The following is a 27,374-nucleotide window of genomic DNA, read 5'->3' as shown; positions in this document are numbered from 1 at the left end:
AGTCATTGAGCAAGGTGTATTTAAGCTCTTCTTTAGGTAGGACATATCATTTACGTAAAGATTGGGGAGTATGGCCTTCTATTCTAGTTAGAATTGCAGCCCTTGGAAGACCCATGGAGATAAGTAAGCCCATGGTATTTTCAGGGAGTAAGGATCCAACGTGACTAAAGTGCATGAGCTTTGTTAAAGCACTCTAATCTGTAAAGGAGACAGCCTGATACAGTGGGAAGATAAAAGGCTTAGGAGTCAGAAGTGAGTGTCTTCTAGTTTTGCCTCTTTCTTGCAGTTTTTGACAATTACTGCTGAGTTCCTGTTTCTCATTGGTAAAATGATATGTATAACAAGTTTTTATGACCTTTTGTGTGGGAGATGTTTGTGAAGGACTTGGAGTGGTACTGGTACATAAAAGACGAAAATATGTCCTTGTCTTTGTTGTACTTTGTTTATCCTCTTCCTTGTTAATGGGTTTATTTATAAAATACTGATTAAAACAAAAAAACTTGAGGGCTTCCCTGGTGGCGCAGTGGTTGAGAGTCCGCCTGCCGATGCAGGGGACACGGGTTCGTGCCCCGGTCCGGGAAGATCCCACATGCCGGGGTGAGGCTGGGCCCGTGAGCCATGGCTGCTGAGCCTGTGCTCTGCAACGGGAGAGGCCACAACAGTGAGAGGCCCGCGTACCACACACACAAAAAAACCTTTATCATTAATTTCTTTGTAGATCCGAAAAGCTATATGGAGTTTACTTAAGAAAATAGTCGTTATAGTTATTTAAAAAAATTGAATTTTGCGTATTCTTTTATTGACAGTTCTACTCTTACACGCGTTTTCTTTTCTGCTTGGTAAAGGTTCTGATACATTTTAGAAATTCAGTAAATATTTATTGACCAATATGTATGGGTAGACATTGTATGTGCCATTTGAAATGTGAAGAATCTCCATATTCCTTTAATTGTGTTGCCAATTAATAGATAAGTTTAATATAGGCACCTGCCTTAACTTATGAGTGAACCATATAAAAATATGGAATCATATGAAAACTTTTTCTTTTTTAAATAAATGACTCACATTTTATAGCAATAGTAGGGAATGTTTAGATGTTTTTATCCAATGTGGATTTTCCTTTGAAAAATGAAAAATTCCTTTGCAGATAATTTTGCATACTATTTTGGAAGAAGACACTCTGGAGAATTATGCTAGTGTGAAAGGAAAAACAACAAAAACAAAGCTTTTGATTAGACTATAACTAGGTTTTAAGTGGAAAAGAGAGCATTGATAGGACATGACTGTTGGGACTGCCCCCAAGATCTTTATTCTTTTTATACATCAGAAAGCACAGGTGCACAAGTTTGTGTATGTCCCAGGTATAAACTGCCACCTAAATGAGAGGTAAACTCTGTTGTCAACTGTTGTGTCCCGTGAGCAGGCGTGGATCACCCTCTGGCTGTCAGTTTCCTCATCTGTAAAATAGACGTTCGGCTCCTTGTGGGGCCTCACCTGGCCTCAGGGGCCCAGAGCGCTGCTGGGCGGGGTCAGGCCGCTGTCCTCTGGTGGGAGGACGTGGCATCCAGCCTGGACAGCTGCCAGGAGCGCATCCTTGCTGCTGCCGTGACTCCCGTGGGTTAACTGGCAGGTGTCCGATTGGCACATGAAGTGTACAGGGAGTGATTTTCCTTTTTCTTGGCTAAATAGGGCAGGCTCTTTGGGAAGTGTGAAGTTCTGGTGTCTTTGCTGGCAAAGGTTCTGATTCTGCAAAGCTCTTTTAATGTCCTCATCCGGTGTCCATTTCTGTAGATACAACTTTTGCTTCCACTGGTGGGGGGGCTTTGGCTTGGCAGCCAGGCCTCCTGAGCTGCACTGGCTTTCCCTGAGATTGTTAGCCACCTGCAGTGTGTGCTCAGTTGTATTGTCTCTTTCATAAAACATTGCACGTAATAATAGCAAGCAAAAGAGCTGCACAAATGTGTGTTGCCCACGTACAAATGGTGGGGGACCTGCTCTCAGAGAAGATATAATACTGATTCTCTTGTGTGGTTCACTAACAGCTTAAATGAAAGTATTGGGCAGAGGAGGGTACATGTTTAAATTTCAATTTCTTTTTTCAGACATTTACATTTACTATTATTTGAAGTTCTGAATAGCATTTTGTAAGACATAGGACACTAGCTTGTGAAATGTAAACAATTACGAATTACTTTTTTTGTTCTGTACTATTAATATGTACTGATTTCACGTTTTGGGGAAATTTCTGAAATGCATGGTAAAAATACTTTCGTCTCTATGCTTCTAAAATTGCTCACATACTTAGTAAATTTTGGTGTGAATGTCTTTTGCAGTGTATCAATAAAATTTCAGTGTTTTCACAGAAAAAAATATAACTAGGTTGTTCAAAGCTAATTGATAGATGTGCTTGGGGGCGGGAGGCTAATTAATACTCTTTCTTCACTTTAAATCATTTAAAAAGATACTCATATTCATTAAAAAGAATCGTTACATTTTTTAAAGGCCTACATTTCCTAAACATTACTTGTCTGAATAAATAAAGCTTGTTTGAAAAGCTAAAGTAAAATTATTTTTACCTTCACCTGAGTTTGATTTTTATGTCAGAAAATAGAGCTTAAAGAAGATAAAATACATTTGAGATTTGTGCATTTTGTCTTTTTTTTTCGACACAGCTACTCTTAAATTAGTGCATTTGAAGTATCCGTAGCTTTGATCAGGAAGTAGTCTGGAAATCACTGGCTTGGAGGACTTGACTGTGATAAATTTGTTGTGCCAACAGTGTCTTTTATTGTCTCTGTTTCCAGTCTCAAAATTAGCAGTGGATATTTTACTTTTGTATAATCAGTGGGATCAGATACATAAAGATTTCACTGCTGGGAGCCCACCTTATTTGTAGTTGGTGTGAATTTATTTTAGGATGAAGAGATAGTAGCGTGGGGACAAAGTGGAAAGCCAGCCAGAGTAGATTGTGGTTAGCTGTTGAGAGTGCTTCCACGTACTGTTTTTATTCATACAAGCAAATCCTATGACGATAAGCATAGTATGTAAATAAAGGTGCTGCTATTTGTTTTCATGATTTTTCTTAATTTTTTTATGTTACCTCCTTTAGAGACCAAGAAGCGTCAGTGTAAAGTTCTCTTTGAATACATTCCACAAAATGAGGATGAACTGGAGCTGAAAGTGGGAGATACTATTGATATTAGCGAAGAGGTAAGGCAAAAACATGTTTTAGAGATAAAGCAGCAATTGGAATTGATGCTCTGGGGATTAGAAAAATGCTTTGTAAGAATATTCATTTGTTAAATTTATTTTTCCAGTTTCATTTTTTTTTTAATTTTAGGATACAGACTTTAAAATGGATCTTTAATGACTTAAAGTAAGGCTGTCTTATCTGTAGAAATAAAGCTTTATTCATCCTTGCTATGCCTGTATTTGTGTACTGAATTTGTATCTGTTGACTTTAAGAATAAAATAAGCTTTTTTTAGCTCAAGTTAATATAATCTAAGTAGCTAAGAATATAAACCTTTTCTTTGATTCTTAATTCACTTTAGGTACAAGCCATAAAAATAGAAGGATTTTTTACCTTTTGCATAGCAAAGGTATACGAAAGCAGAATGTTTTAAAAAGTTTTGTCTTGTTTGAATTATCACATTCAAATATTAACCCAAAAGCACTTTCCCTCATCTTAGTATCTTAGAATGAGATTTTAAAATATTAAAAAAAATAACCTTTCATATCTCTGCTTTTACCATTAAAGAAATATTAAAGTTTTATTTAGCAGCTAAAGATGCCGTTTTCAAAGTATATGTTTTGATATCATGTATTGCCACTGAGATTGATTTTGTGTGCTAATATGTAATTTATCACTTGTTATGTTAAACTCCAATGTGTTTAGACAAAAGGCAGTTCTGGTTTATTTCTACCAGGTGGCAATAATAATAGTGTTTATCGAGCCTCTGTTATGTCTGAAGCACCATTCTAAGTGTTTCACACTTATTATTTCCTTTAAGTTTCTAAACAACCTAAGGAGATAGGAATTTTTACCCCTATTTTACAAACGAGATTGAATCACAGAGATAAGTGATTGGCTTATCTACTGTTGCTGCATGACACACCATTCCAAATTTTGTGGCAGAAAACAACTGTTTCATTAGGTTTGTTAGTTGTGTGGGTCCAGAATTCAGATAGGGCACAGAGGAATGGCTTGTCTCTGTTCTGTGGTGTCTGGGGGCCTCAATTGGAAAGGTTCAAAGTTGGGTACTGGTAGAATCATAGGAAGGCTCCTTCACTGACATGTCTAGTGTCTAGAAGCCTCAAAGACCAGGACTCCCTATGGAAAGCCATTATGTAGCCTCTCCATTTGGCTTGGCTTTCTCACTGTATTGGGCTCTCAGGTGTCTCAGGATAGGAGGACTTATTACATGGCAGTTGAGGGCTCTAAGTGTAAGCATTTCAGTGAACACAGTGATAGCCTTTTATAATCCAACCTTGAAAGTGATAGTATCACTTTCACCACATTCTGTTGGTTACAAGAAAGTCATAAGCCAGCAAGATTGAAGGGAGTGGGGACAAAGCCTGCCACTTAATCAGTGGGAGGACTGTCAAGATTACGTGTAGATGAGCATGTGGGTTAGGTGATCTTGTTTCAGGTATTTTTGTGCAAGTTCATATGCCTGGCGTGCAGAGCACCAGAATCTGAACCCACACAATTTGTTTTTGAGTCGGTGCTCTTTACCACTATACTACCCTGCCTTTTAAGAATTCCTTAATTAATAGGAATTTTATAGAGTTATTTACCCTAACTACCCAATTGCTGTCAATTTGGGATTTCAGGTATAGTTAACAGTTTGATGATGTTCCCTTAGTTGTACCCGTTCCAGTTTGTTCTACGTATTTCCATCACACCTGGTTTGAAGAACTCTCAATCCTTTGGTGCCTCCTTAAGTCTGCTAAAAATTCTAAACTCTTCATATTTACCGCCTTATATTTCTCTCTTAAATAGCATGTATTCTAGGCACCTCGTATTTCAGCTATATATTCCATTAATAAGTCCTTTATTTTTATGGTATCACATTTTTCACATGCTTTGTGTCTGGTAAACTCTCATTTAGCCTTAACTGTCCAGCTCTTTTGCCGTTTGCTTTTAGGGGAGCGTTTTTTGATTCGTATATGCCTTTCCTTTGTGCTCCTACAGCATTTTGTTCACACTTTTGCTATAACACCTCTCACATTGTATTGTAACTATCTGCTCATTGTTTGTTTTCTTCTTTAGATTGTTTTATTCAAGGACAGAGATTTCTCATGTGCAAATTTGAATATTTTCCTATCAGTTAACACCATGACTTGTACATAGTGCCTGTTGGATGAATAACTTATTAAATTTTCCTTTGTAACTGTGATGAGATGAAAAAATTTTTTTTAATATTTTAAACAGAAAAAAGAACCTTTTCTAGCTATGATATTGCATGTACTGCTGTCAAGTAAATTTTGATAGTAAATAGTTTACTCTTTAAAAAATTATTTTTACTTAAGACCTCTTAGCATCCTTAGAAGAAATTATACATTTTTAAAATTATTAATATTATTAAATAACTTCATAACTTATTATTATTAAATAATAATAAGCCTCATTATTTGTGAATGTAAACATTTCTCTAAGGAGTTTCGTTCCTGAGAATATTTCTGGTTGGGGTTGGGAGTGTTCAGTTGAGCCTGGCATCTGGACTTTTAAAAATAAGTGATTCTTTTTCATACTTGGGTTAAGACTCACTGTTCAAGTAAAATAGATAAATTACTTAGTAATTTTTTGTGCCATTTAGGAAGTTATATTCTTATATTCATAAAACTTTTTCCAAATCAGAAATTTTCAAATGCTTAAATAATGTATGTCATAACTACAGACAGAGGCTCCATAGTGTTTAGAAGAGAGCTATCTTCTTGTTGCTGTTAATACATTATTCTTGGTTATCTGATACTTTCATGAAAATTACTTGCTTCATAGATTACAGTTGATCATAAATTCTCGTTGTTAAGTGTTGCAAAGTGCTATTGATATATGATTAATCCCATATATGATTAATCCAATCCACACAGATTTAATCTACTCAAAATATATTTTTTCCCTTTGTGTTTTCTTGTAGATTTAAAGGGATTATTTTGCATCACTAACTTTGTGCTCATTCACTTCTATAGCTCAGTTTTTCTGTGGGGGAAGTGAAAACTTAAGAGAAATTTTTATTATCTTTGAGTTGTGAACTCTTTCAGGTAGAAGAAGGCTGGTGGAGTGGAACCCTGAACAACAAGTTGGGACTGTTTCCCTCAAATTTTGTGAAAGAGTTAGAGGTAACAGATGATGGTGAAGCTCATGAAGCCCGGGATGATTCAGGTAGACTATTTAGAAACTTTGAATAGATTTAAATAAACTTTATATTTTATCTAGTGTTTATTTTGTATTTTTTAAAACTCTAGTCTTACTTTTGAACTAAGAGCTTTATCTTATCTACCTTAAAAAAGCACTTTATGACAGGGACTTAAAGTGAGTATTTGCCTAAATATCTAGGCAAAGAATTTACTATTTTTCCTTCCAATGTCTGCTTCAACCTGAAGTAAACGTATAGTACCCTTATTATGAAACAATACTACTTATGTTATCTGATTTCTTTCCACTTAAGACCTACTTATATACAATTTTGCCCAGAGTTTGCAAATGGCTGAACTACTTCAGAAATAGTAGAAGTTTAAAAAAAATCTTCCTCTGGTTATTTTCTATATTCACATAATAGATTTTGTTTTCCATGTGCAGCCAGAATGTCATTTAAATTATTTTGTGATCTCTGTCATTTAGAGACTCACCTATAAATTAATCTTAAATTTGTTCACTGTTCAAAAGTACGATTGAAAAAGATTTTATCCCAAAGCTAGATTTAATTTTTTTTACGTCTGTGAATTGCTGTGGGATTTAGGAGAATTTTTTTTTTTTTAAGAGAAACTAAATTCATAAGTGATAGTGTAGGGATAAGTAGATCTTTTTCTTTATGGAAAAGTATGTGTAATGAGAATGTTCAGGGTTTTGTACTTGCATTAACTAGTATTATTTGGCAGTTTTATAATGGTTAGATAGATTCAGATATTGAGATATAGACATACAACCTTAAGGTTGCCAGTATTGCCTTTTTTTTCAAAGACAGTGTAATGTCAAGATATGAAGACTATTGTTTTAGTCCATTAGGGCGGCTATAACAAAACACCACAGACTGGGTAGCATAAACAACAGAAATTTATTTCTCACAGTTCTGGAGGCTGGGAAGTCCAAGATCAAGGCGAGCCAGCATAGTTGAGTTCTAGTGAGGCCCTCTTCCTGATGCATGGTTGGTGACTTCTCACTTTGTCCTCACATGGTGGAAGAGGCAAGGGATCTCTCTGGAGCCTCTTTTGTAAGGCACGAATCCCATTCCTGAGGGTCCTGCCCTCATGACCTAATCACCTCTCAAAAGCCCCACGTCTTAATTTGTGGGGTTAGGATTTCAACATAGGAATTTTGCAGGGACACAAATTTGCAGACCATAGCAACTATATATCATTCAAAACAATGAGATGAAGTCTTAAGGTTGTCCAGACTGTTTCTGTACCTAGTACTTCATACTGCATTCCAGTGGACACTTCTGTTTTTTAATCTATCTAGGATGTTGGGCTCCATGATGGCATGGAGTGTGGTTTGGTCATCTTTGCTTAACTGTAGTTTCTTAGTGTGCAAAATGGGAATAATAATTTTTATCTAAGAGGACTGTTCTGTGAACTAGCAAGATAGTTTCTAAGCATAATGCTTGTAACATTGCAGATTGTTTTGAACCTAGTTTCTTTTGCTTCTTTTTGTCAGTGCCTTCAATATTTTGAAATTAAGTAGGAAAGCATTATAAGGTTGTTATGTGTAGCAAATGCAATTTGTAAGCCTCACTGTCCTCAATGGTGAGGGAATAAATTTTAGAGAAAAAAATTAAATCATTTTACATTTAATAGATGGTAATAGTAAACATAATTTATAAAAGGTATCTAGAAATCATTGTTGAGATAATTCCTGAAGTTTCTGTGATGCATTTTTAGTTCTACCATTTTAAACCTTATAAAGAAAGTTCTCTGAAATTTTTATCCTCATCCATAATTATGGTTTGTTTGCACATGAAAGATTTATGCAGTTTTTTTCTCCTTCTTCTCAAGAAAGTGTTGAGCTTTGAAAAAAGTCAGGTAATGAAATGGTAGAATAGGGCATGAAATGATAGAGCAAGCTCACAGACATCTAGGTTTAGAGCTACAAAGTCCTAGTACCACCCTCTCGTTCTGTAACAGAGAAACCTAAAACTTTTAGAAATTACCACTTAATATTACTCTACATACATATTCTTAGAAGACTCAAGACTTCTAAGAATTTTCTGTTTCTGATCTCATTCCTGTGTACTTTTGCTCACTACCTCTCACTTTATGGGTCCATCCTTTAAACTGCAGTACAGTGATTTTTTTTTTTTTGAAACTTTTTTTTTAACTTGGAGCAACATTGCAAAAATAGAGAGGTCCCATAGTACCCTTTATCCATATTCACCACCAATTGTTAACATTTTGCCTCATTTGCTAATTTATTACTAAATTTCTATTTAAAAATCTGGGGGGAGGGCTTCCCTGGTGGCGCAGTGGTTGGGAGTCCGCCTGCTGATGCAGGGGACACGGGTTCGTGCCCCGGTCCGGGAAGATCCCACATGCCGCGGAGCGGCTGGGCCCGTGAGCCATGGCCGCTGAGCCTGCGCGTCCGGAGCCTGTGCTCCGCAATGGGAGAGGCCACAACAGTGAGAGGCCCGCGTACCGCAAAAAAAAAAAAAAAAAAAAAAAAAAAAAAAAAAATCTGGGGGTCTTTTTTCCCTTTACCTTTAAGTACTTCAGTGTGTATTTCCTAAGAACAAGGGCAGTCTCTTATAACTACAGTACAGTTATCAAAATCAAGATATTTAATGTTACCAATACTGTTTAATTCACAGTCCATATACAGAATTCTTAATTGTTCTAGTATACTTTACATAGCTATTTTTTTCTCCTGGACAAGACCATGCAGAAAATTTATTTAAGTTTCTTTTGTTTAGAATAGATCCCCAACCTTTCTCTGTTTTTCTTGACCTTGACATTTTTAAAGAGTTTAGGCTAGTTATTTTGTATAATGGATTCCAGTTTGGAGTTTCAGGTTATATTTTTATTGATAGGGCTACAGAATGATGATGTCTCATTGTATTGTATGGAGGACACATGTGCTTTGTGTCTTTTATTACTGGTGATGTTAAATTTGATTACTTGGTTAAAGCTGTGCTGCTACTGTAAGTTTACTGTTTTTTTCCTTCTAATTGATAAGTGTCTTGTGGGGAGGTACTTTGAGACTATGTAAATATCTTATTCCTCATCAGACTTTCACTCAGCAGTTAAAGCATCCACAGATAAATTTTGCCTGAATCAGTTTTTACTGTGATAGTTGCAAAATGATGATTTTCTAATTCCATCATCCCATCTGTTTATTATTTGACATTCTTCTATAGAGAAGAATTTTGCTTTCTCCCCAGTTGTTTTTTTTTTTTAAATCAGCGTGGACTCATCAGTTGTTTCTTTTTTATTCACTAGGTATTAATCTATTATTGCCATTATTATTTATTTTGATACTGCCAGGTTTGGCCAGTGAGAGAGCCTTCAAACTAGTTTCTGTGACATTTAAAAAAATTAACCTTATTGGAAATACAATTTACATACAGTAAACTGTGTATATGTAAAATATACAATTTGATGATTTTGACAACTGTATACATCCATGAAAACCACTACCACAATAAATGTACAGGACATTTCTGTCATCTTTATGATGCCTTGTAAACTGAGCCCTTAAACTATGTACAAAATTTAAAGTCCATATGGAACCACTAGCAAAAGACAAATTTAAATTTGGATGTAGTTCATTACTTTCATAATTATAAAACTTTGGGCATTCCTTGCAGCATTCAGCCTTCTTTGAATTTTAGTAACCTTGCAGAATCATATCTGTTAAAAATGTACTTCCTTGCTTGCTTAACCCCTTTCCAATAGCAGTGCATTCTAAATGTGGAGCTTTGTGATTATGGGGTGGGAAGTCAGTGGTTGAAGTACACTGTAATTCCTTTTTTTTTTTAACTCTAATTTTTAGGCAGAAAGTTTTTGCATATTGATGTAAATGCCAGGAAGTGAGTACTTTATAAGGTCTTAAGAACTTTAGTGGTAAAGGCATAGAGTCCTTTAAGTTTTAATGTAAGAGTTTGATATCTTATGCATTATGACTTAGAGAATTCATGTCCACTATTCCTGTGTCCTAACAAAATATAACATCTTCTATGTATAACTGGTGTTTTGATAGTCTTTTTTAGTCAGTAAAATGGTGTATGTTTCTGGTAACTGTTATAAGAATTACCAACTGTACATAATAAATTTTTTAATTTGTTTTTTGCTTATAGTATTAGAATGCCATATCCACTGCATTTGTTTATTTTACATAGTTTCTTCTTACACTCCTTTACATTTAGTAGAGCTCTTCTCTTCTTTTAATAAATAAACTGAAGTATATAGGATGATGTTCATGGTTTGACCAGTTAAATTCTAGCTATTACTGCTAAGAAGGTAATTCTGACTCTAGGCAGTAGGTTGACAGTATTACCTGAGCCTTAGGGTAATTTATTTTTATGCCCTCAGTTTTCATTGAAGAACGGTGGTATAAAAGCTATAAAAAAAAAGCCCCTATTATATTTAGGAATGTGGTAAACTTATAATCTATTCTGTTACTCAGTGGTTTCTATATAAAATCTCAAGATTAGTATCTTTTTAGTAGTCAATTTCAGGAAAAGCTTTGCTTCTCTAGGGAAGTGTGATGTTTCTGTTTTTATAATGAAATGACTGCCCTTTAATTTTGTTAAATATTCTTAGCCTTTCTTGTTTAGAGTGTCTTTTTGTCACCTTTCAGATTCCACTTATTTCCTAAGTAGGACTTGCTTTCAGTTTTCCTTCTTTTTAATAAAGCCAGTGACTATATCTACTGGTATTTTATCCCTTGTTAAGTCTTCTCCCCACATTAAGCCTATAAAAATCTCCATTTTTGGACTTCCGTGGTGGTGCAGTGGTTAAGAATCCGCCTGCCAATGCGGGGGACACGGGTTCAAGCCCTGGTCCGGGAAGATCCCACATGCCATGGAGCAACAAAGCCAGTGCGCCACAACTACTGAGCCCACGTGCCACAACTACTAAAGCCTGTGCGCCAGAGCCTGTGCTCCGCAACAAAGAGAAGCCACCACAATTAGAAGCCCGCACACCACATCAAAGAGTAGCCCCCGCTTACCGCAAACAGAGAAACCTGCTCACAGCAACGAAGACCCAACGTGGCCAAAAATAAATAAATAAATTTATTTTAAAAAAAAATTTCCAGTTTGATGTCTAAACAGGCATCTTGAACTAAGATGGTCAAAACTGATCTTCTTCTGTACAGTCTTCTTCATCTGAGCTAATGGCAACTCCATCCTTCTTTTACTTAGACCAAAGAATTGGATTCACCTTTTACTCTTCGTAATACCACACTCTATACTTGATTCAGTAACAGACTGTGTCACCTACTAAAGAAATGTACAGAATCTGTTTTCTTTTACCACCTCAACAGCTGCTACCCTGGTGTAAGTTACCTTTTCCTGTATAATTGCAATAGTCTGTTATTTGCCATTACCTCCCTACTGAATGTTAAAGTGCTTACCTTCCAGTTGCTGTCCATTTTACTTAGAGTAAAAGCCAAAGTCTTCTTAAATTGGCTATAGAACCCTCCAAGACCTGGCACCACCAAATGTCTCCCCCCCCGCCTCTCTGACTTTATCTCCTACTTAACCATCCCCTTTGTTCTCATTAGTCTTCTTACTGTTTTTAAAGATGTCAGGAACATTTCTGTCTCACAGCCTTTGTACTTGCTGTATACATTTGCCCTGAATGTTCTTTGAGATATCCTTAATGGCTTTCAGTTTGATTTCAGGATTCTCCTCAGAAATCACCTTTTCAGTGAGGCCTTTCCTAATAGCTCTGTATAAAACAGCAAAAAGCTTCTATCTTCCATTCTTTAATTCCCTTATCTTCTTTGATACATTTGTTATTATTTCTTATTTATTTTCTTATTGTCTGTCTACCCCCATAGTAGAATATAGATTTTGTTTTGTTCACTGCTGCATACCTAGTTTCTAAAACAGTGTCGCAGTGTTGCTCAGTGGATGAATGAATGCATAGTGGTTTGAGGTGTACAGAGAACTTTTCAAATACTTTGTCATGTTAAATCCTCATAATTTTTGAAGTTAGCGTCACCTCCACTTTAAAGGTGAAGGAATTATAACTCAGATTATTTAACCACCAAGTGGTAAAATCACAACTGGAATTCTCTTCTTCGGATCTTTTTACTTTACTATTTTATTTAACATATGGGGGTGAGGCTGTTAGGTAATTCTCACTGTTTTAGCTCATGTGTTTGCATGTCAGTCATGCCTATAGAACTGTCTTTTCATGTACTTTCACCCCTGTGAGAAATATGAGCAGTAATATGTGGGTTCGATGGCATTTCCCATGGACTCAGTGCATTCCCAGATCTGAAATTTAAAAGTTGAAGTGAAATTCTAAATATAAATACTATTATTTAGTTAGTTCAACATTCGTATGTTTGTTCATTCAGTATATTGAGTGCTTATTGTTGAGCATATTGTGCATGTTTATGGGAATACAATGATGAGCAACATAGTCATGATTATTCCCCATATTTGAAGCTTTTGGTCCATGGAGAAAGAAAAGAATATTAGACAAGTGATTATAATTCAGCATGAGAAATATTTGTGGCAGGAAGATTCAGGGTGCTATAGATGTGTAAAGAGCTAACTCAGACTGAGAAGGATATAAGGGAATGCGCCCCATAGGAAGTTAAAGATTGACATCTCAGAATGGGTACGAGATCCCTAGGCAGGTTTGTGGCAGAGGGTAAAGAATGAGCAGAGCAGTTTCAAGATCCTGAAAGAGATTCAATTCAGAGGGATTATAGAGTGTATAGTTGGATGTGGTAAGTTTTGAGGCTAGAGAAATTGTTGGGTCAGGCTTAAGAAGGCATTACAGGACTGGTAGTCAAGTCACAGAGAAGCCTTAGAGGGGAGAGAAATGATCAGATTACTTTATTTATATAAATTTATTTTATTTATTTTTTGGCTGCTTTGGGTCTTTGTTGCTGCGCATGGGCTTTTCTCTAGTTGTGGCGAGCGGGGGCTACTCTTCGTTGCAGTGGGCGGGCTTCTCATTGCGGTGGCTTCTTTTTTTGTGGAGCATGGGCTCTAGACATGTGGGCTCAGTAGTTGTGACTCGTGGGCTCTGGAGCGCAGACTCAGTAGTTGTGGCGCACAGGCTTAGTTGCTCTGCAGCATGTGGCATCTTCCCGGACCAGGGCTCAAACCCATGTCCCCTGCACTGGCAGGCGGATTCTCAACCACTGTGCCACCAGGGAAGCCCCAGATTACCTGTTAGATAGAGTGGTTTGGTTGCAGTGTCAAGAGTGGATTGGAGGAGAATAAGATTGGGGTAGCGAGACCAGTTGAGAATGTTTTGATAATTTAGGTAAAAATAGTATTAACCTAAACTAGAGAAGTGATCATGTGAATGGAGAAACACGGGTAGCATTCCTGTGCTAAATAGGCTGTATAAAGAACTGCACCTTGTGATGATGGGATGATGGGGAATAACTGAGAAAGAAGAGTCGAGGCTACCAGATCTTTGGTCAGTAAGCTGGGTAGATGATGTCATTTGCAGAGAAGGGATAATTTTTGGGAGAAGATGATGAATTCACTTTTGGAGATGTTGACTTTGAGTCCTGTGGGGGTGTCAGGGCATCCAAGTGAAGATATCTGGTAGTCAGTTGTATGTGTGTGTCTGAAACCTTGAAAAGAAATTTGGGGTGGATGTCCAAAATTGAGGCTTGAAAGTATGTTAGGTGATACAAGAAACCATGGAGTTGGATGAGATTACCTAGGGAGGATGTCTAGGGTGAAAAAGGAATACAGCCTAAGATAGAATCCTGCGTAGCAACATTTATGGTCTAGGCCAAGACAGAGTAACTGAAAAGAAGACCAAGAAGGCACAGAGAGAGAGCCAGGAGGCAACCTGTGAGTGAGTGGTCATCATGGGAAGGGAGTGTTTCAGGGAGGACATGGACAGTAGTGTCAGATGCTGCTGCAAGGTTAAATAAGATAAGTAAGGTAAGAAATAAAATGTAATCCTGATTTAGGGTTGAAGAAATCATTAATGACCTCGACAAAAGCAGTGAAGAGAGGTGATTGGTAAGTGTAAAGCAGTGTAGCAACATATACTCCAGAATGTTTTCCTTCTTTTCTTAAGAAGGAAAAGTCTTGATCATTTTCAAATGCTAATGGCAGAGGACAAGTAGAGGGGGAGAAGCTGAAGATGCAAATTCAGAAGAATGGGACTTATCAGCAGAACAGGATTTACTCAGGAGGTGGGAGGAAATGAGATTTACATTATAGGTATCATGATTAGTTTCAATTTATTGGAGGTACTTCAGAGTTAGTGCCCAGAAGCTGAGGGCGAGATAATCTGACTTTTAATTTCTTCTATAAGAAAGGAGAGAAGCGAAGAATGAGGTGCAGAGTGAAGAGGTCAGAATTTTGAGAAGACTAAAAAGGTCCCAACAGGGATTGTTAAATGTTTTGAGCCATGTATACCTCTGGGCTTTACCGGGCTACTAGAGGGATACATTGCACAAAATGTTTAAGAAACTCTGGTAGATTGTTCTTTAGGAGTTCTCGTGTCTTATGTTCATTCTCTTCGGAGGAGTCAATCTGAGGTTTCATTTCATTATTCAGGCTCTGAAAAGGAAGATGATGCTTATTGCTAGTGGGGCACAGGATCCTTGTAGAATGGTGATGGACCCTGGGTGTGCTAAAGGTGGTGGATAGAAATTTGGTGATCTGCAGCCTAGTCTCCAGGAGTTAAGATGGTGCACAATTTACTTTGGTGTCTAATCTCACATTAGCTTTCACCTTGCACTCCTTCTCCTGGTGAGCAGCTTTGTAAGGAAGAATGTTCTGGGGCTTCAGTGCTTTTACTGGTAATATGTTATATGAGTCTTTACAAGTTGTTGTTAGAGCCAGATGCTCTTTCTAAATGATTCTTTTTAGGAACTAAGGAATACAGATTTTAAGTCCATAACACACAAACACAACATTTTCTTAGGAAATGCAGGAGTATCATAAAAATCTTTGAATGATGGTGAAAGATATTCTTCTCTGGAGTAAAAAGAGGGGGAATTTATGCCAGCAACTAAAGTAGATTCCAAGTTCTTCTACTTGGTTTACATGTTTTACCTTAATGTAAGACCCATTCACTTTAATAGTGAACTTGGATTGCTTCCATTAAGTGCTTTGTATTTTCATCAGGTTTCTTACTTTATATTATTTTTCTTTAGCACTCAGTGCAGTTCACATAATGATTCTTGTTTGTTTGTTTTTTCAAAAAGTAGTTGTATTTTGGGGCTCTTGGTGGTTTTAAGTCATTTTATATGGAGGTGCAAGTCATCAAGTAGTTTTTGCTGTAGAGATTTCATGAGAAAGGGAGGAAGGGAGAGTTTTAGGTTTAATAGGAAGATTTGCTGTTACGTTTTATGACTGACAGTGCCATACATAAGATGCAAATATAATTTTTTTTAAAGCTTAGCAATGCAAGGACAATCTCTGATGGATAAAACATGGGCATAAAAATATTAGAAATACCTTATAGGGTAAGATTTCTGTTTTGTCTGATTATGAGACCTTCTGTTTACCCTTTCTCTCCATTCTTTTGTTCTTTTCTCCTCCTTTGTCCCTGCCTTCTCCCCCGACCCTCTGCTTTCTTCCTTCTAGTGTCTATGTTGCCCTTTTATTTTTTGCTCCTTCTATGTGATCATGTTCTTTCCCACTTGAATAGTTTTCAATAATACATCTTTAAACTTGTTAAAAGTAATAGGCCCTGAGCCAGGCACTGTTTTAAGTGCTTTACAGAAATCAACTGATTTAATTCTCAAAGCAATCCTATGAAGTATCCCATTTTGCAGGTGAAGAAACTGGGCATATACAGTGGAAGAGGTGAGCTATGGATCGAGAAGGTTTAACTGTAGAGTTCAAAAGCAATTAGCCTATCCATTAGTACTAGATAATTGAAATATCTATGCATTTATTTTAATGATACATGCTTTAGTGACTGTAGTAAAGTTTAGAATCACTAAATCTAAAAGAAACTGTTTATTTTATGGCTATAATCAAATACTCAAACTGATAATTGCACCTTAGAATCATCTGCTGATTCATAATTGAATTGATTATCAAAAATCTTCACACAGGAGGTGTAGTCAAGATGGCATACTAGGAGGACGCGGAATTCGTGTCTCCTCACAACTAGGGCACCTACCAGGCACCCGTGGTAGACCACAGACACCTAAGGGTATGGGAGGAAACCCCAGTGACTGGTGATCTCTCCTTTTGGCTTGTTCTCCCCTCCCCACCCCCTTTTTTTCTTTTTTCTGCTGTGGTTTTATTTTACCTTGTTGCAGTTGTTTCAATTATAGTTTTATTTTTCCTAATATACTTTTTACCTTTCTATTTTATTGTTTTTTATTCTTTGATATCGTACTGCTCCTTTTTTTCTTTCTTCCTTTTTTTTTTTTTTTTAACGACACAATGAAGCGTGCAGGATCTTGGTTCCCAGGCCAGAGGTCGGGCCCAAGCTCCTGTGGTGGGAGCTCCGAGTCCAAACCACTGGACTAACAGAGAACCTTAGATCCCAGGGAATACCAATTAGAGTGAGGTCTCCCAGAAGTCCTCATCTCAGCACCAAGACCCAGCTCTATCTTACTGCCTGCAAACTCCAGTGCTGGATGTCTCAGGCCAAACAACCAGTAAGACAGGAATATAGCACCACCCATCAAAAAAAAAAAAGAAACGACAAAAAAAAAATGTTACAGACAAAGGAGCAACATAAAAATCTACAAGACCAAATAAATGAAGACAAAATAGGCAACCTACCTGAAAAAGAATTCAGAGTAATGAGAGTAAAGGTGATCTAAAATCTCAGAAAGAGAATGGAGAAAATACAAGAAACATTTAACGAGGATCTAGAAGAACTAAAGAGCAAACAGTGGTGAACAACACAATTACTGAAATTAAAAATACTCTAGAAGTAATCAATAGCAGAATAATTGAAGCAGAAGAAAGGATAAGTGAGCTGGAAGATAAAATGGTAGAAATAACAGCCAGGGAGCAGAATAAATAAAAAAAGAATGAAAAGAATTGAGGATAGTTTCAGAGACCTCTGGGAAAACATTAAATGCACCAACATTTGAATTTTAGGGGTCCCAGAAGAATAAGAGAAAAAAAACGGTCTCAGAAAATATTTGAAGGGATTATAGTCGAAAACTTCCCTAACGTGGGAAGGGAAATAGTCAAGTCCAGGAAGCACAGAGAGTACCATACAGGATAAACCCAAAGAGAAACATGCTGAGACACATAGTAATCAAACTATCAAAAATTAAATGCAAAGAAAAAATATTAAAAGCAGCAAGGGAAAAGCAACAAATAGCATACAAGGGAATCCCCATAAGGTTAACAGCTGATCTTTCAGCAGAAACTCTGCAAGCCAGAAGGGAGTGGCAGGACATATTTAAAATGATGAAAGGGAAAAACCTACAACCAAGATTACTCTACCCAGCAAAGATCTTGTTCAGATTCAATGGAGAAATTTACAGATAAGCAAAAGTTAAGAGAATTCAGTACCACCAAACCAGCTTTACAACAAACGGTAAAGGAACTTCTCTAGGCAGGAAACACAAGAGAAGGAAAAGACCTACAAAAACAAACCCAGGGCTTCCCTGGTGGTGCAGTGCTTGAGAGTCCGCCTGCCGATGCAGGGGACGTGGGTTCGTGACCCAGTCCAGGAGGATCCCACATGCCGCGGAGTGGCTAGGCCCGTGAGCCATGGCCGCTGAGCCTGCGTGTCCGGAGCCTGTGCTCCGCAGCGGGAGAGGCCACAGTGGTGAGAGGCCCACGTACCGCAAAAAAAAAAAAAAAAAAACCCAAAACAATTAAGAAAATGGTCATAGGAACATATATATTGATAATTACCTTAAATATATACAAAAACAAGACCCATACAACTGCTGTCTACAAGAGACCCACTTCAGACCTAGGGACGCATAAAGACTGAAAGTGAGAGGATGGAAAAAGATATTCCATGCAAATGGAAATCAAAAGAAAGCTGGAGTAGCAATTCTCATATCACACAAAATAGACTTTAAAATAAAGACTATTACAAGAGACAAAGAAGGACACTACCTAATGATCAAGGGGTCAATCCAAGAAGAAGATATAACAATTGTAAATACTGATGTACCCAAATAGGAGCACCTCAATACGTAAGGCAAATGCTAACAGCCATAAAAGGGAAAATCGACAGTAACACAATCATAGTAGGGGACTTTAACACCCCACTTTCACCAATGGACAGATCAGCCAAAATGAAAATAAATAAGGAAACACAAGCTTTAAAAGACACATTAAACAAATGGGCTTAATTGATATTTATACGATATTCCATCCAAAAACAACAGAATACACTTTCTTCTCAAGTGCTCATGGAACATTGTCCAGGATAGATCATATCATGGGTCACAAATCAAGCCTTGGTAAATTTAAGAAAATTGAAATCGTATCAAGTATCCTTTCCGACCACAATGCTATGAGACTACATACCAATTATGGGAAAAAAATCTGTAAAAAATACAAACACATGGAGGCTAAACAATACACTACTAAATAACCAAGAGATCACTGAAGAAATCAAAAAATACCTAGAAACAAATGACAGTGAAAACACGATGACCCAAAACCTGTGGGATGCAGCAAAAGCAGTTCTATGAGGGAAGTTTACAGCAGTACAATCCTACCTCAAGAAACAAGGAACATCTCAAATAAATAACCTAACCTTACACCTAAAGCAATTAGAGAAAGAAGAACCAAAAATCCCCAAAGTTGAGGAAGGAAAGAAATCATAAAGATCAGATCAGAAATAAATGAAAAAGAAATGAAGGAAACAGTAGCACAGATCAATAAAACTAAAAGCTAATTCTTTGAGAAGATAAACAAAATTGATAAACCATTAGCCAGATTCACCAAGAAAAAAAGCGAGAAGAGTCAAATCACTAGAATTAGAAATGGAAAAGGAGAAGTAACAACTGACACTGCAGAAATACAAAGGATAATGAGAGATTACTACAAGCAATTATATGCTAATAAAATGGACAACCTGGAAGAAATGGACAAATTCTTAGAAAAGCACAACCTTCCGAGCCTGAATCAGGAAGAAATAGAAAATATAAACAGACCAATCACAAGCACTGAAATTGAAACTGTGATTAAAAATCTTCCAACAAACAAAAACTCAGGACAAGATGGCTTCACAGGTGAATTCTATCAAACATTTAGCGAAGAGCTAACACCTATCCTTCTCAAACTCTTCCAAAATATAGTAGAGGGAGGAACACTCCCAAACTCATTATACGAGGCCACCATCACCCTGATACCAAAACCAGACAAAGATGTCACAAAAAAAGAAGACTACAGGTCAATATCTCTGATGAACATAGGTGCAAAAATCCTCAACAAAATACTAGCAAACAGAATCCAACAGCACATTAAAAGGATCATACACCATGATCAAGTGGGGTTTATCCCAGGAATGCAAGGATTCTTCAATATAGGCAAATCAATCGATGTGATACACCATATAAACAAATTGAAGGAGAAAAATCATATGATAATCTAATAGATTCAGTAAAAGCTTTTGACAGAATTCAATACCCATTTATGATAAAAACTCTCCAGAAAGTAGGCATAGAGGGAACCTACCTCAACATAATAAAGGCCATATATGACAGACCCACAGCCAGCATCGTTCTCAATGGTGAAAAACTGAAAAAACTGAAACCATTTCCTCTAAGATCAGGAAGAAAACAAGGTTGCCCACTCTCATCACTGTTATTGAAGATAGTTTTGGAAGTTTTAGCCACAGCAATCAGAGAAGAAAAAGAAATGGAATCCAAATCGGAAAAGAAGAAATAAAACTGTCACTGTTTGCAGATGACGTGATACTATACATAGAGAATCCTGATGATGCCACCAGAAAACTACTAGAGTAGCAGGATACAAAATTAAAGCACAGAAATCTCTTGCATTCCTATACACTAATGATGAAAAATCTTAAAGTGAAATTAAGGAAACACTCCCATTTACCATTGCAACAAAAAGAATAAAATACCTAGGAATAAACCTACCTAAGGAGACAAAAGACCTGTATAAGACACTGATGAAAGAAATTGAAGATGATACAAACAGAAATATACCATGTTCTTGGATTGGAAGAATCAACATTGTAAAAATGACTATACCAACCAAAGCAATCTACAGATTCAGTGCAATCCCTATCAAACTACCAATGGCATTTTTCACAGAACTAGAACAAAAAATTTCACAATTTGTATGGAAACACAAAAGACACCTAATAGCCAAAACAATCTTGAGAAAGAAAAACAGAACTGGAGGAATCAGGCTCCTGGACTTCAGACTATACTACAAAGCTACAGTAATCAAGGCACAGAAACAGAAATATAGATCAGTGGAACAAGATAGAAAGCCTAGGGATAACCCCATGCACATACGGTCACCTTATTTTTGTTAAAGGAGGCAAGAATATACAATGGAGAAAAGGCAGCCTCTTCAGTAAGTGGTGCTAGGAAAACTGGACAGCTACATGTAAAAGAACAAAATTACAATACTCCCTAACACCATACACAAAAATAAACTCAAAATGGATTAAAGACCTAAATATAAGGCCAGGCACTGTAAAATTCTTAGAGGAAAGCATAGGCAGAACACTCTGACATAAATCACAGCAAGGTCCTTTTTGACCCACCTCCTAGAGAAATGGAAATAAAAACAAAAATAAGCAAATGGGACCTAATGAAACTTAAAAGCTTTTGCACAGCAAAGGGCACCATAAAAAGACAAAAAAAAAAAACCCCTCAGAATGGGAGAAAATATTTGCAAACAAAGCAACTGACAAAGGATTAATCTCCAAAATATACAAGCAGGTCATGCAGCTCAATATCAAAAAAAACAAACAATACAACGCAAAAATGGGCAGAAGACCTAAATAGACATTTCTCTAAAGAAGATATACAGATTGCCAATAAACACATGGAAAGATGCTCAACATCACTAATCATTAGAGAAATGCAAATCAAAACTACAATGAGTTATCATCTCACAGTGGTCAGAATGGCCATCATCAAAAAGCCTACAAACAATAAATGTTGGAGAGGGTGTGGAGAAAAGGGAACCCTCTTGCACTGTTGGTGGGAATGTAAATTGATAAAGCCACTATGGAGAACAGTATGGAGGTTCCTTAAAAACTAAAAATAGAACTACCGTATGACCCCGCAATCCCACTACTGGGCATATACGCTGAGAAAACCATAATTCAAAAAGAGTCATGTACCACAATGTTCTTTGCAGCACTATTTACAGTAGCCAGCACATGGAAGCAGCCTAAGTGTCTATCAACAGATGAATGGATAAAGAAGTTGTGGTACATATATACAATGGAGTATTACTCAGCCATAAAAAGAAACGAAATTTAGTTATTTGTAGGGAGGTGGATGGACCTAGAGTCTTTCATATAGTTAAGTAAGTTCAGAAAGAGAAAAACAAATACCATATGCTAACATATATACGGAATCTAAAAAAAAAAAAAGGTTCTGATGAATGTAGGGGCAGGATAGGAATAAAGACACAGACGTAGAGAATGAACTTGAGGACATGGGGAGGGGGAAGGTTAAGCTGGAATGAAGTGAGAGACTAGCACTGACACATATACACTACCAAATGTAAAATAGATAGCTAGTGGGAAGAGCTGCATGTCATAGGGAGATCAGCTTGGTGCTTTGCGACCACGTAGAGGAATGGGATAAGGAGGATTTGAGGGAGGGGATATGGGGATATATGTATACGTATAGCTGATTCACTTTGTTATACAGCAGAAACTAACACAACACTGTAAAGCAATTATACTCCAATAAAGATGTTAAAAAGAGGAAAAAAATCTTCACACAAAGAAAATTCCCTATGTGGTTTTCACTCCTGAATTCTGTCAAGCATTTAATCTTCCACAAATTCTTTCAGATTTCTTAGGTCTGTATGACTTTAGGAATTATAACACTTTATGTCATGAAGATAAACACAGAAATCCTCAACAAAATATTAGCACATCAAATCTAGCAAAATATATAAATGTTAATACATTATGACTAATGCGGTTTATTCTGTGCATTCAAAAGTTGATATAATCTAACATATTAAAAAGTTTAAAGGAGAAAAACCATATGGTCATCTCAGTAGATGCAGAAAGATTTTTACGTATTCAACACTTACGATAAAAACTCTTCATAATAGCAACAGAAGGGAACTTTCTAAATTGGATAAAGTTCATCTATGAAGAACCAGCTGATGTTCTTAATGGTAGGTAAATAGTGATATACCTGTCTGATGGAATACCTATTAGTGATAAAAAGGAATGAAGTGTTGATGCATGGAACACATATTATACTTAGCAAAAGTAGGAGACACAAAAGACTTATGTGCTGTATGTTTAATTTATATGAAACTTTTAAAAAGGACATATCTATACTGACGGAATGAAGATCTGAAGTTTCTTGAGACTTGAGGGTAGTAAGAATTGACTGGGATCGTGTGTAAGTGTCCTTTTCAGGGTGACAGGGATATTCTGTATCTGGATTATTGTGGTTACATGGTGCATACATTTGTCAAAAATTATTGTAATATCCATTTAAAAATGGGTTCATTTTATTGTATGTAAACTTTCTTTGAGTAAAATTTATTTAAAAATATATCACCAAAAATATATGTGGCTTGGGCTAACGTTGCAAGTGGTTAGGGTAGATCACTGTACTTGTTAGCATTGCATTTCTTAAGTTCATAAAAGTAGTTTCTGTTAACTTATTCTCAGATAGTTTCAAATGTGTGATTAGAGGCTTTTGTTGTCTGAGTCATTATGTTAAAATATTTAGGACTGGTTTTGGGGTCATCTGGAATTCAGTTCAAATGTTGGCTTTGTTACTACTTGTATGGCCTTGGGAAAGTTCTGAATAACTGCCCATTTTACTTGTTTTGAAAATGAGGAATAATAGTGCTTAATGTTAAGCCTGTAGGTGATTATGTAAATTAGGTATAATTCATGTATAGTGCTCAGCAAATAGCTGGCACAGATTAAGCTCTGAGTAAATGGTAACTACCATTTTTAATATTTCCTCTGTTGTTCTTAACTATTAAACTTCAACAGACTGCTTAATTAAATGAACTGAAATCATGTATTTTTCCCTACCCCTCAGCCCTCATTCTGAAATGTTTCTGGAATCTTCTTGGATGATTACTCTAGAACTTTTTTCTTAGATTATTAATTACTTCATCCCTGAGTTAAAATGACAGGCCTTGAACTGTGGACTTTTTAAAACAAAAACTTGCTAATATTACCAGTTTTTATATTCAGAAAATCACCCTAATTTTGATCAGTTTGGGTCATGTAACTTTTTTAAATGATTAACTTTATCTCTTTAATGTTTCTGTCTTACATTACTTCATGTTTGTGCAAGAGCTGTAAATTTTGATATGCTCTTCTTAAGGACCTGGTATACTGTGCTTTCCTGGATTTCTGATTAGCATTTTACTAACTAGGAATACCTAAAATTGTTTTAAACAGCATTAAAAAAAATCAGTATAAAGTGCATCTTATTCTTTGGGATATTTTAATACTCAGTCATTTTATTATTTTTATACCATTTTATACCATATTATACCATTTTTTATTAGGAGGTATAGAATATAAATACTGTGGAAGGGGAATGTCAAGGTTTTTGTGATTTTAGGTGTCATTCTTTAAAAACAAATTATCCTTTCAGAAACTGTTTTGACTGGGTCTACCTCACCTTTACCTTCTCCGGGAAATGGGAACGAAACTGCACCTGGATCAGTTACCCAGCCAAAGAAAATCCGAGGAGTTGGATTTGGAGATATATTTAAAGAAGGCTCTGTGAAACTTAGGACAAGAACATCCAGTAGTGAAACAGAAGAGAAAAAACCAGAGAAGGTAGTAATGATGAGCTTTCCTTAGATTAACCCCATTCATTCTCTCATTAAGCTTTTCTTAAAATGTAAAAGTTAGTTTGCAACTCTGTTACCTTTTCTTTTTTGAGATTGCCAATAATAGATTATGAATGAGAAGGCTGTGAGAAACTGTTTTCAAGTTTAAGTGACTTACTTTAATGTTTATGTTTGATTCTTATAAAATTGGATTTTGGGGGGTAAATTTTACACAAACTTTTCTTAGTGGAAACTTTAGAATTTTTAGTTATAGTGTAAAAATAGAAAAGGCAAGTTTTTGTTTTCCTTTTAAAGCTAAAATTATATGTTTTTCTTTCAATTTGATGTAGGCTTAAAATGGGCCATTTTAAAGTGAATTCTCAGTGAGATATTAAGTTAATTAGGCACCGCTTAACTTTACTCTGGATTGTCAGCAATGGTGAAATCTAATCGCTAGCCCTAGATGTATGGAGAACTTTATTTTTTATTAGCATTTCACTGGCGTTGTGAAGTAAATCAAAGTGAATGTACCATACTAATAAGAGATTTTAAAATAAACTGTTAAGTTTCTGTTGTGGGGGAAATAGCTACAATCTTTAGAATATAGTCTTCCTGGTGTTAACACCTTGGAGATTAGATTGAGTACTTCACATAGGTGGCTTGTCCCTTAACTTTTAAAGCATTGTTTCCCTTGTAGTGCTCATTTGTATGTCTTATTTAACTCGTAAGATTTTAAAATATTTTAGTATTTACTTGCCTTTTTTAGTTACATTTCACTTAGAAGACTGTTTTGGTTGGTGAAATATATTCTGATGTTTTCTCCTAAAATGGTTAGTTTCAACATTTTTTTTTTCCTTTCCCAGCTTGTTACATATTTTCTCATGTAATAATAATTTGGGTTCAGGAAAGAGAACTTGTACTTTCTGTCCTGCCCTCTCCTAGCTCTGTGACTGTCTGGCATTAAGATTATTAATTAATTCTTGGTTTTAAAGGTAGAGATTAGAGTTCTTGTTGTTGGAATAGTGCTGTATAGTCATGTAATAGCTAGGAATGTCTAGAAGCAATGTCTGCATTATGAGGGACATTAAGCTAGATGATCTGGGGTCGCTTTCTAACTCTGAAGCTTATGATTATATTGAATAACTTTATTTGATTAATGATCACACCAGTAATCTTTCATTTGCCATTTTTAATGTCCACTAAAGAGTTGTTGTTAATGAGAGTACTCTCAGGGTTACCGTATAGGATGGCCTTGGAAGGCTTTCTTTGATCACTGATGTAGGAATTGATAAAGTAGGGAGCACATTTGCTATGTTTGTAGGACCAGATTGGAAGATATGATGGTTAAAATTAGGAGAAATTAAAGTGAGCATCTTAAAAGATAACTAGAACACAGAATGATAGGTAAATTAGCAGTATGTTCAGATTTTTAACTAATGAAATCCAGGGTCAAATGTAGTGTTACTTCTAAGGACAGAACTCAAGGAAACACTAGTACAAGATGAAGGACTTCCTGTAGTCAATTACAATGGAAAATTGCCTACTAGACTATATATTGTTACAAAGGGTTGTAACATTACCTAAATGTTTTCATTCTGATAGCAGCAGTAAGTATAAAGACTTTATTTTATACTCTGTCTCATTGTAAGGAAGTTTAATGCAGTTGTTTTAAGAGTCCACCTTCTGGAGTCAGACTTCTAGTCTAGTCAGACTTCTGCCTCCTAACCCATGAAAGGAGTGGATGATAGTGCCTACTTTATGCAGATTGTTCTAAGGATTAAGTTACAATGTATGTAAAGTGCTTATTAGCTCAGAGATTGGTATGTGGTAAATTTTCAAATGCTATTTTTATTTATTTTAGAGGTTCTAAAATAAATCACAGTATTATGGGTATCAGAGTATGTTTATTATCCTTAAGATAGGGAGTTTTAAAAACTAGACGTTCTGGGCTATCATTTAAGTAGCTTTTCAGATATTTATCTTTTTCATGGCAGTTTTCAGTCACATTACTAACCTGGCTATAAGTACCATTAGGGAGAGCTAGATAACTGTTAATGGAAATTTTGTTTAACATTATTAGCTTTGTTCTAACTTAAAATAATTGACACCATCCTTTCTATTCTAGCCCTTAATCACACAGTCACTAGGATCCAAAACTCAGAGTGTGGAGGTAACAAAAACAGACACTGAAAGTAAAATTAAAGGTAAGTGTTTGAATGAAATTTTCATATTAAGAATGAAGCATGCTCAAATATATTATTAGATTTGTTGAAGACGTTTGTTACATTGTACTACTTCATCGGAGTGTTAAATCCTCCTAGATGTAAGCACCATGAGGTCAAGGATTTTTGTATGCTTTGTACACTGATGTACCTGATACAGTTAGAACTGTGCCTAGAACATAGTAGGCATGTAGTAACTATTTGAATGAATGATTAATGAAATTGTTACTTAATTCAACATATAGTATTGGCCAAAATTATTGAAATCATCTCTAGAACCTTCTAGTGTACATTTCTTTAGACAAAATAGAGGCTTAATAAGTATTTGCTGAAAGAACCAATTTATAGAAGCTTCATTATTTTCATTTTAGCTAAAGAATATTGTAGAACGTTGTTTGCCTATGCGGGTACTAATGAAGATGAACTTACTTTTAAAGAAGGGGAGATAATACAGTTGATAAGTAAGGTAAGACTTTTCTCAGTTTTCAGTGAATCACTTAATTTATTCATAGAAATATTTTTCAGTAGTCTCGCATTCCCACTAGAATGTAAGCTCTAGAAAGGCTGTGACTTTGTCTTGTTTATTTCTGTGACCTGAGAACCTGGCACGTAGTAAGTGATCAGAAAGGTTTTTTAAGCAAACGTTTATTGTCTGTCTTTGTTATAATTGATGTATTGGAAATTATTTTTACCATCAAGTTGTGTTTTTTCTCTAACCACACCACCCCCCGCCCCCGCCAGGGTTCTGTTCTCATTTCCTGTTTTACCTCATTGCATTTTTTTGCCCATCTAATGTTCATTGTAGTGTTTGTAATATAAAAAGAAAAAGAAGAAAAATAGGGAAACAAC

At 36.0% G+C, this 27,374-nt stretch overlaps 1 protein-coding gene across 2 annotated transcripts in view; it reads left to right on the top strand.

The window, feature by feature from the left end:
* Positions 1–27,374, top strand: part of CD2AP (CD2 associated protein) — a 103,750-nt gene that overhangs the window by 43,847 nt on the left and 32,529 nt on the right. For both annotated transcript variants that reach the window (XM_082663959.1, XM_082663958.1), the window contains exons 4-8: positions 3,110–3,210; positions 6,266–6,386; positions 24,123–24,310; positions 26,429–26,507; positions 26,897–26,991. In XM_082663959.1, coding sequence (XP_082520085.1) covers positions 3,110–3,210; positions 6,266–6,386; positions 24,123–24,310; positions 26,429–26,507; positions 26,897–26,991 — 584 coding nt within the window. The remainder of the gene's footprint in view (positions 1–3,109; positions 3,211–6,265; positions 6,387–24,122; positions 24,311–26,428; positions 26,508–26,896; positions 26,992–27,374) is intronic.

This window comes from Grampus griseus (genome assembly GCF_964374135.1).
Source record: "Grampus griseus genome assembly, chromosome: 10".
Lineage (NCBI taxonomy): Eukaryota > Metazoa > Chordata > Mammalia > Artiodactyla > Delphinidae > Grampus > Grampus griseus.
Note: the sequence above shows the minus strand (reverse complement) of the source record. Positions and strands in the feature narration are given on the sequence as shown.